The following is an 11,051-nucleotide window of genomic DNA, read 5'->3' as shown; positions in this document are numbered from 1 at the left end:
GAGCAAATGACAATCGTCCATTTGCTCACAAACACTGGAAATAGCCAAAAATGGTCGTTCAGACAAATTGGTTAAAACACATAAATTTAACCAATTTTAATTTTTTTTTTCTTTAGTCCTTTTTTCAGTGTTTAAGACCATATGATCGTCTGTCATTTGCTCCCATACATTACCAGGTTTTCGTTTCAACCAGCCAGATTGGACAGATATCTGACAGAAAATTGTATAGTGTATGCCCAGCTATAGACTCTCTCATAAATCGGTCACTGGTAAAAACGCTTCCCGCTTATAAACCCCTACCAACATCTGTTATTGACAGTGGTCAGGACGACACAGAATAAACTTCGTCCATTTTATTCAGGAGAAATCCCAGATGAGCTGAGAAGAAAGTTACCTGTACAGGAATCTTATGTGACACAACAAGGTATCTCCAAAGGTCCACACTCATGGGGCAGATAATAATAATATAAAAAAATCTGGCATAGACTACTAGTTTTCAGGAAAGCCGTAGGGCACCAATAAGCCCTTATTTTCAGAGTATTTGTAGAGTTCAGAGACTGATCTGGGAATTCCTGAAATTATAGATGAAAGTATTTTGAACAAGCCTGCAGGGCGAAACGCGCGTCCGGCATCCACTCCCTGTCACAGCGGGGAGCAGTATATGGCAGGCAACACCTGCAACTTGGTCTGATATCTTTTAGACACAGGTATTTTCTCCAGTGGGTAGCGACTTTCCCGGTGGCGAATCCTGTCCTTGCGCTGCCCAGGCAACAATGACAGCCTAACACCGCATACGAGACAGTGTCCTCCCACCTGCCTTTCTCTCTCTCTATCAGCGCTGTCCAGGATCCCTCTCTCATCTGAGGTCCGCTCAGTGAAGACCTCAGACAGTAGAAGGTGATCAGGGCGTTAGCGCTGTACTTTGCCCTATCCACATTTCTCTAAAATATGGGATCGAATTGTCAAACTAATTAAGATAATAAATGAACACATCTTGTGTACAATTTCCTTTGACTTAAAGCCGATACATTTCCACATAGAAATCAGAAATAGTGATGGGAATTGTGCTATATATGTGCAACCTGTGATATTTGGGCAAAGTGCAATCATTTATTAAATCTCAATTTTTTGCTATCCTTTTACACAAATTTCAGGTTTTCAGGATTCACCCTGTCTATCCTGTTTAGGCTTTTTTAAAACCGGGCAAGGTGCAATTATTTATTAAAGCAATAATTGTGGCTCTTTTAGGCACTAGCTCCAGATTTTCAGGATTTACCCTGTCTATGCACATTTTGGAATGAAATTTCGCATAACGTGTATATAACTCAATGATACATGTATCTGGGCTAAGTGCAATTATTTATTTGATTATTGTTAATAAATTGTTGGATGCAATTAGTTATCTGATTATTGCAAGACACTAGCTGCAGGTTTTCAGGATTTATTCTGTCCATGCATACTTTGCAATGAGATCAGCACAATATGTATATATGATTTAATAATATATGTATCTGGGCTAAGTGCAGTTATTCAAATGAACTGCTGGGTGCAATTATTTATCTGATTACTGTAAATGTACTGTTGAAATATTTTATGTATAAGTAAAGTGTAATTATTTATCAGATCCAATGCTAGGTTCCTTTTCTTTTGTGCACCAGCTCCAGGTTTTCATGATTTACCTTGTTTTTGTTCTTTTTTTTGCAATTTAAACAATATGGATATATGATTCAACTACATATGTATTGGGCCAAGTGCAATGAATTGTTTGACCATTGAGAATGAATTGTTGAGATACCCTGGGTACTAAGGCCCTCATTCAGACCCACTCGCGAGCGGCTGTCCGCTCGCAAGTGGGTCGATGGTCTGCACTGCGCATGCGCACGACGGAGGGAGCTCCGTCGTGCGCATGCGCAAGACGCGACGAGCGAAGGACTTTCCTTCGCTCGTAGTGTCTCATCAAAGGGGGCGTGCTGTCGATGTTGACTAACAGCACGCCCCCTTTTGTGGGTGTGCCGGGGGCGTGCCTGCCAGACGGAGGCGTTCCCAAGTTAACGCCTGCCGTCTGAAGCCGGCCCCACTGACATCACTAGTGATGTCAGTGGGAGTGATTTTGGCTCTGATAGAGCCAAAATCACTCCTGGCCTTGCGGTTGAAAAACTCAACCGCAGGCTTCTGCTCGCAGTTTCGATGGTCGCGATGGTCAAGACCATCGCGACCATCATCCTGCACGCTCGTATATGCTGTGGGTGGTGACCCACAGCTATACAAGCGTCCAGGAGGACGCTCTATATTAATGGAGGTGGGCCCTGATTCAGAGCGAGCGCTCTGGTCAGAGCGTCCGGCTCTGAATCAGGGCCTAAGACTGCACGCTGTTACTATATGATGTATATAATCATGAACTGTTAAGGATTCATATATACTGCAGTCTAACGGGCCAAGTGCAATATTCAAATTAGTATACCAAGGTGGATATTATGGGCTTAACCTCAATTTATTGTAATAAATATTTTTTCTAAGGAAGCTTTCTGTAGCCCATATCCACCAATATTAATTATTGCAGGAGTGTGCTGCCATAGCACTCAGTAAGGGATGATTGAATCCCCATGTATTTTTATCTATAGTGTGCTGATTATAATAATATATTTTTTCGCCTGACTGAGCATACTATTTAGTATCACATTAAAATAGGGGAGACGGATATATATGGTCAGCAATTTAAGTCTCTAATATACCCTATATATTTTACTTATACAACTAGATTAAAGGTTAAGTTTTAATTTTACTGCCATTTCATAATCTATATCTAATAAGCGTGCCCCAGTAGGGAATTTCTTTTCTCGCCTCAGTCTAGAGGTTATTTGTTTACTATGAGTATGATTTATACTTTTCCCGGGGAGCACCACCAACATAGTGGATTATTCTATTATTGATTTATTGTATTCAATTGTTGGTTTATGAATTGTTTATTATATTCTGGTGCAGGATCTATTTGTCTGTTTTTCATAACGTGGTTGTCCGACTGTCCCCATAGCAACGTGCTTTATTACTAAGCAATTATCCAAGCGAAGAAAAAAAATCATCTGATTCATAAAAATTAAACTTTATTGGTCACAGTTCTAACAAACATTAACCTGGAATATCTTGTTGTGGCTCCTAAAATATGCCTGGCAGTAATCTGTAGGGGACGGCATCCATGTAAAACTTCCAGTCTTTCCCGTACTTGCTGGAGCATCTGTGTTCGTCACGTAGGCAGCGGTGGACAAGTAGCATGGTCATGTAAATAATATAGAAATACGGCAGGAGGTGATGAAATCCGCACGCCAGGCAGTAAGACAGAGATCCCATTAAATCTCCAGTGTAGTTTAGGTGCCGGGCAACCCCCCAGAACCCCGCAGTCATTAGCTTGCTGCTATGCCTCTTCCCATCCACCGACGTATAAGAACATTCAATATATTTGGGCTTTTTGCCCCAAATCTCACAGTTACCATTGGTGCGTCTAAACAGATCTTTCTGATGGTTGGCCATCCTGAAGATATAGTATCCGATCAGACCTAGCATAAGAATTCCTACTGCGGCTGTGGTAGAGAGGTGCACTGGGTTATAGACCAGATAGAGACCCTGCAATTACAAATAAATACAATTTATTGCTATTTCTTTCCATTAGCATTCTGTATATAGCCATATGTATATCGGTTCTGATATTGTGTACTAAGCTCAGAATACAGCCTGCACTGAATAACGGGTACAAATGACATTCATACAAATATAGTTTCCATACTTTGCCAGAATTAATGATATCTAATTATATACCAATAACAGCGAGATATTTATTGGAAATCTTGGCGGTATATGGGGCATCGTCAGCTGCGAGGCTGCAATTCGCGCTAATACTACATAGGACATTAGGGCAGGACACCTTGCTGATATTCTTTGTGTCCCACAGAAAACGGGCAAGGCTTTCCTACCATAATAGTGGGAACCGTGCGCAGGCGCACAGTAAAAAACAACACACTGGCGCTAGTGTAACTGTTAAGCTTCACAGCTCCAAAAAAAGAAAAAAAATTATATATATAGTGATAGAAGCACTGGAGAAGTCTGGATGGCATATATGTGTGTCCTAGATTCCTATCAAATGTATTTTAAAAACCCCAGGAAAAGTCTGTTATGCCAAACAGACCAGAAGTGTCAGCTTTTGGTAAAAGCCGGAAAATGGGTCCTAGGGGTGTGGATGTGAGAAGAGAAGGGAGGGCTCCATCCACAGGCCATTCCAGGTGTTGGGCCTTTCAGTCTGACAGGCTGATTAGTAGTTGCACCTGGAAGTGGCTCAGATAAGCTGTGTTAGGTTTTGGTTGAGTGTCTCACATACCCTGGGGAGAACAGACACTGAGGTTTGTTCAGAGACACTGTGATATTTGAAGTGCTGTGTTTGTGGTAAGGCAGTAGGCCCTGTCACTTGTAGAGAGGGAATAACCTGTCTAGTTAGTGCCCAGACGGGCTAGGATTTATTTTTGTTTTGTTTATTTTGTTGTATATATTGCACAATAAAACTGGTTCCGACCAGTTTGCACGAAAACCCTGGACTGGTGTGCTGTTTCCTGGCTGCTGTGTCTAAGGAGGTGTCCATCTACCCCAGGGGAGGGACCCCCTACCCTGACTATATCACAAAATATATATAATGATTACAATCCAGCATGAAAATTCTGTGAAAACTCTATATGGCTGCAGCTACTTATGGCCAAGGAGCTGAACCTCATCTATCAAAATCTCAACAGAAACCACCAAAGAAAAAAGCGCTGACCATATAAGTTATTACAGTTTAATAAGACATCAAATTATAACACTATACTAAAATATGTAAAGTATGATAAAATAAAATATATCAGCTGATCAAAAACTTAAAATACAAACATGAAAAGTTAAAAAGATAATTAAGCCAAATATTAGCATATATGAATCAATATTTGAAGGATATGAATACAATCCTGTCCATGTGTGACTACTCGTTTTCTTGTGTAATCACACATGGACATGATTGTATGAGTCCTTCAAATATTGATTCATATATGCTAATATTTGGCTTAATTATCTTTTTAACTTTTCATGTTTGTATTTTAAGTTTTTGATCAGCTGATATATTTTATTTGATCATACTTTACATATTTTAGTATAGTGCTATAATTTGATGTCTTATTAAACTGTAATAACTTATATGGTCAGCGCTCTTTTCTTTGGTGATTTCGGTTGACACATTGCGCACAGCCCCGGAAGCTCCATATTACATTTCTTGGACAATTATCTCTCTCACAATTACCTTTGAGAAGTGGAAACCAGACTGCAAATGTAATGATCTAGAGTAAGATTATTGGCTTATGTCATAGAATTGTGTCTTGTTACAATACTAATATAAGGAATGTCATTATGATATTACAATTACCCGCGGGTTGCACCATGCGGCCTCTGCTTTCAGGTAAAGTGCCCGGAGCTATTCAGTTAGAGGCCTGCGATCAACCTGCGACTAACCCTACAGCAGCACTTAGGGCCTGATCCAGAGCCGCTCGTAAGCGGCCGCTCGTTCGCTCCGAGCCATGTTTGCCCAACTGCGCATGCGTACGGATCGTTATACGCATGCGCGAATCAGTCAGTGCGGCCGAAAATCGTTTGTTCGCTAAATAGCGAATGCCTGCTAATATGAGTGACAGGAGGAGGCGTATGTGGGTGGTAACAGGGGAAGGTGCTTGAAAACGGGAAGTGGAAATCAGAACGCAGGCGTGCTTAAAGGTCAAAACGGGCGTTTTAAGGGTGTACATAATTACTACTGGAGTGTCATTGACCACGTCACTGGGTTATTTTATAGCCAGAACTGCTCGCAAGATTGTGGTAGCAAACACCAACCACAAGAATAGCGAGTAGTTCATACGCTGTTCGATGTACTCGATTAATCTAATAAATAGCGGACATGACGTATGGTGCGAGCGGCCAGGGGGCGTATTTTTCAAAATTACAACCGCAAGTTTTGTTCGCTCGATATAGAGGCGTGAACAGACCGCAAAGAGCGAACGGTTCATTTGAATAGCCACCCCTTTTTGTTGAACGAACGACCGCAAATAGCGACCGGCTCTGAATCAGGCCCTTAGCGCAGACATTCGCTCCCATCGCCGGAGGATGTTTTTTTTGCACTTTCTTGTATTATTCTGTTACCACTGTATCTGTGTGAATTATTATTTTTTTTTTTAGCTAAATAAAATTCTCTGTCTCCCCCTCTCTTTAGGTCGGCTACTCTTTTACTATTTATAATTTAAAGGGGGCTTCTAACTTTAGGCTTTGTATATTATCTTTACTAACAGCATTGCTTCATATTTTTGCCTTAATCATGTGCTATTCAGCCATGTGTTTAAAATAATCAGGCAAGTCTTCTCTTTCTGCTCCATAGGAGACCACCCATGCCTGCGGTGCTGCCTGCATTATACATCACCGTAACCAGAAAACAGCTTTGTGTCACATCCCAGAACATGGAAAACGTACTACTCTCCTTGGTGATAATACGGCATGAATGAAAGCCACGTAAGGAAGACAGTAAGATAAATAAATAAACGGATTATGCTGCGCTATATAAGAAACTGTTAATAAATAAATAAATGTACAATTGGAGTAAGAAATGTGCAAAACAAAGTTATCTGAAGGTGGAAATAACATTTGGGATTCATTAGTGACATTTTAAAACAAGACAATAGTTGATACAATCCCCTATAGAGGTTGGCTCAGGTGTCACACAGAGAACACAGCAGGCAGACGGCTAAGGGCAGGAGAATGAGGGGAGCTATGGTCAGCTGCTAAGATGTCCTAGTGCAGGGGGAAACTGCAATAACTTAGCAGGGGCGATGCTGTGCCCCCTAACTGAAGTAGGTGGTTGTGCCTGAAAGAATTATGATCTGCAATCACTTATATATAGGCAGTAATACCTAAGTCATCCACAAGATGGCAGTATTGTGTAAGATGAAAACCATGATGTGGCTATAGCAGCCAGCCCTTCCTTTGATCTGTTATGGCTCTTGGGGGCACCCCACAGCGGTGAGAACGATGGCACCAGTAGGCTTTTGATGGGTGTCAACACTACTGTTGTAGGACACCTGGGAAGTGCCTATGGGCCAACCAGCAGGAAATCTGAGAATTCGACTCCAGTGCCTCAGGCAGCAACTAGGGGGTCAGAACTGACTGTCATGCAGAGGGTTTAAAATCAGAAGCTGTGAGTTAACCATAAAGCTGCCGAGTTGTCAGGACAGAGGGTGTAGGGGATCATACCTCTAAGCAAGGAGAGAGGGAAAGGACTCAGGTGCAAGTGTGGGACTGGAACTGCTGTTCCCACCATGCTCAGAGAATAGGATGTGGCTGCCCACCTCTAAATAACAAGTGCTGGTCTCTAGAGCTGTGATGGGAAAATGGCAGTGTGGCCAGGTCTGTGCTGTGAGCGATCAGCACCTAGGTGAGGAGATCCACCCTGCCCAAAAAAGGCACTGGGACCGGACAGTGCTGCAGCTGAGGTGGCACGTTATGGTCACAGTGACAGGCCTGGTCTGGGAGGCCGCTGCAGTGTGGACTGGACTCCGGGGACAGGATCGGTCACCGTGCTGCATGCAGTAGCTCAGAGTGCAGACTGCAGATGTAGCAGAGAAATGGTACCAGATAAAGTGGCCAATAGTTGGGCAAAACTCTGGTGGCAGTGTAGGAAGACCTGAGTCTGCCATATATGCAGCAATATTGGTGTTAGACTAATTGGATCAATATCTCGGCATGTGTAGGCCCAAACTGACCAGCAGCCATGGTATCTCCTGATAAGACCTAGATTGGGATTGACAGAAGAACCAGCGTCTACGGCAGAAAGCTCCTAGCGTGTGCAGTCATAGGGTAACGCCACTGACTGGGCCCCGTATGATTCAGTCGGTTGGCCCAAGAACCGTGCAGGGTATAAATGTCATTACCTGTAATGTGTAGAGATAGGGCAGCCAGACACAGTCCCCCCATCCAAGGTACCAGCCAAAGTGGTCGTGACAGATGTCTATTGTTTTCAGGTACCAAGCTTCATTCCAAAAGAAGTCCACTACATAAATAGCCTGTGGATACAAAGCATTAACAAGTAGCGGTAAGATCAGGATAGCTTAAAAAAAAAAAAGAGACCTGGATATTAATATCGTGCCGACAATAAAAACACTAAAATAAAATAAAGATAGGCAACCTGTAGCTTTTCAGCCTAATAAATACCTGGCCTGAAATACTTGTTTGGACATTAGTTCATTGACTGCCTGTGAATCACTGTGAGTAAATGCTGTAGGACTTGTGAGTGACTGGTTTACTAACCAGAATATGCACAGAATTATTAGTTTTATCATTGCCAGTCTCTGTGCGGGAAAACTTTTGGGCAGAAAACATTAATTGTATAAGTGAAAAGTAAGTTTCTGTGCCCAGCTGGCAGAGAGGTCTGAGCAGCAGGGAACCTGCCAGTACTTCCCCGACCAGTACACTAGCTGTGATTAGTTTTCTTTTCGTGTCCCACGCTGTCATAAGCAGGACAAGAAGTATTTTGCTACAGCCAATATCCTGCCTGAAATGATAGCCCCCCCCCCATCAGCTATTGGGGAATGTACAAATAGGGATCCTCATATATACACATCTGAGGGCCTAGCACTGGACAGCCATGATTATGCGATCAGGACAGAAGTCATTTGCAGTGAGACTGACCTGGAGGACGTTGACGAGCACCATAGAGTTGGTGACCTGGCCGTATAGCTCTTTCTGCTTTGCTGCATAGGACAGGTTTATCAGAGTCCAGGCAACAATGCCGGGCCGTCCATTAAAGAAGAGCTTGAAATCAAACCACTTTCCAATGCGAGGGTTGAATTCAATCCCCATCATGTAGTCGTAGAATAAATTGCCGGTGAATTTACTGCCGAAATCAGAGAATTAAGAAAGTGAAACACGTTTATTTGTACACTGTAGCTGTAGCTTTTGTTCTGCAATACAGTTATGCGGCATAAAATGTTCTATCTTTGATCCCAATGTTCTTATTGGTAAATGTAGCATTTTACGTGAAGCTGTGTTGAAGAAAAATAGGTTATCACTGGTCATATCAATTGTAACTATCTTAAAAAGTGCAGGCCCCCACACTGCTTCTTTATGTGACTGACCTGCCCGCCCCCACGTGTCTGAATGCCCTCCCACTCCCCTGGTCCTCGGAACTGTTGCTGGTAACATTATTCCATTGCTACATTTGTTGGCCCCTTACACGAGAACTTCGGCTTTGTGGGACCATTCTACTTCCACCTTAGGCTCGCCCCATATATTTATCTTTAAAAAAAAACTGTTTGATTAAGAATTTGTCTTAAATTCATTTTGGGGGTAAAGGGACATCGGGTCTTTATCACATTTTCTTGTACATTTGAAGTGCTTTTATGAATATTGTTTAAAATGTGCAGAAATGCGCTATCCTGAGAAGTGCCGATTGCATTCCATTGTAAGTATAGGTTTGAGTCCCTGTCTTTGGGACTTTTATAGCTGGCAGAGAATTCAAGGACTTTTTGCAGGGAAAACTTGCAAGTTACTTTATTAAACTATAGCAGTAAGAATGATAACACAGGATAAATAGACAACTACTGTATAACTGCAGAGATGTCGCCTCTCATGCTGTAGATTATAACTATTAGAAGTCAGCTCAGAGTTGTGTAGCCCTGCACCATTATATGGTGGAAGATCTCCTGTGGCTTCAGTAATCTGTACATTATTCCGCAGAGACTAGCAACCACTGATGTGCCATGGATGTACCACTGAAACGCCACCGACGTTATTAAAGCATTGACAGCCACCTATTGTAATAGGTCCTTACCAAGAGTCAACATGTAAGAAGTTCGGCTGGTACACATGGTCGACGGGGTCAAAGGGTTGACATGCAAATGGTTGACACCTGATTTTTTTTTTTTTTTTTTAGGGTTTGTCACTTACCCCAACGGTTAGGTTTAGGCACCAGGAGGGAGGGATAGACACTTCCCAGAGAGTTAGGGTTAGGCACTAGAAGGGACGGTTAGGGTCAGGCACCTACCCAGGAGGGAGGGTTAGGCACCAGGAGGAGGATTAGGGTGAAGATTAGGGACAGAAAAAAAAAACGTGTCGACCATTTTCACGTCGACCATACACATGTCAACCTTTTGGCCCTGTCAACCATTTGTACATGTAGACCTACTTACATGTCGACCTTTTGTCCCTGTCGACCCTTTGCCTGTCTAACATCTGGTGTCTATCTTTTTACTGTAGCTCTTTCAATCCCCATCCGTACTCGCCATACTTCTTTTTAAGCTGGAATAAGTGAAGACTGTTGCTATCTTACCAGTCTTTGGCGTTAGTTGGAAAGAAGTACGCTTTGATCAGTGCAAATGTGGAGACGACATAGCCCAGTATATTGGTACACCACAGTAGTGGGATCCAGTTGTCGATGATGATGGTGGGAGAGAACCAGTGGAAAAAATAGGCATTGGCAAACCAGAGAAGGTGGGTGATGATCCAGGCCTGCAATCCATTGACCTCGTACTTGTTGATGGTACCTGGTGATGACAGGGTGTTTAGTACACAATCATCCATATTGTAGTACTATTGTTTGCTTCCCAGACAGAGCACTATGTAGGCCAGGGCTGGGCAATAGGCGGCCCCCCAGCTGCTGCAGAACGACACATCCCCTGCATGCGCTGCCACAGATTTGCTATTTTGCCCAATCTCAGACTGTTGCAGCAACAGAAGCAGGAGCGCCGCTGATTGCCCACTCCCGATATAGACAATGGTCTGGTTACGCCGGATTACATCTAATACGTCAACGCACACACGTATAGAGGACCTATTGGCATACTTCCGAGCATGACCCATTCCAGGATGCACACAATCTCTGTTCCTGGACTTCTCTCTGATTGTATGACTGCCATCACCTGTGTTGAACTATATAATTGATAAGAAAGTTGTTTTCTCACAGGTGACGTCAGTCATAAATGAATAGGGAAGCCCAGGAACAGAGCATT

The 11,051-nt window shown here is 42.8% G+C and overlaps 1 protein-coding gene across 2 annotated transcripts in view; it reads right to left on the bottom strand.

The window, feature by feature from the left end:
- Window positions 1-3,084: 3,084 nt before the first annotated feature.
- DHCR7 (7-dehydrocholesterol reductase) overlaps window positions 3,085-11,051 on the bottom strand; it is a 130,993-nt gene continuing 123,026 nt past the window's right edge. For both annotated transcript variants that reach the window (XM_088458943.1, XM_088458944.1), the window contains exons 5-8: window positions 10,373-10,586; window positions 8,734-8,938; window positions 7,977-8,108; window positions 3,085-3,618 (exon numbers count right to left, since the gene is read on the bottom strand). In XM_088458943.1, the coding sequence (XP_088315069.1) occupies window positions 3,154-3,618; window positions 7,977-8,108; window positions 8,734-8,938; window positions 10,373-10,586 (1,016 nt within the window). In that variant the 3' untranslated portion in view covers window positions 3,085-3,153. The remainder of the gene's footprint in view (window positions 3,619-7,976; window positions 8,109-8,733; window positions 8,939-10,372; window positions 10,587-11,051) is intronic.

This window comes from Taudactylus pleione, unplaced genomic scaffold (assembly GCF_031769625.1).
Source record: "Taudactylus pleione unplaced genomic scaffold, aTauple2 ptg000875l, whole genome shotgun sequence".
Lineage (NCBI taxonomy): Eukaryota > Metazoa > Chordata > Amphibia > Anura > Myobatrachidae > Taudactylus > Taudactylus pleione.
Note: the sequence above shows the minus strand (reverse complement) of the source record. Positions and strands in the feature narration are given on the sequence as shown.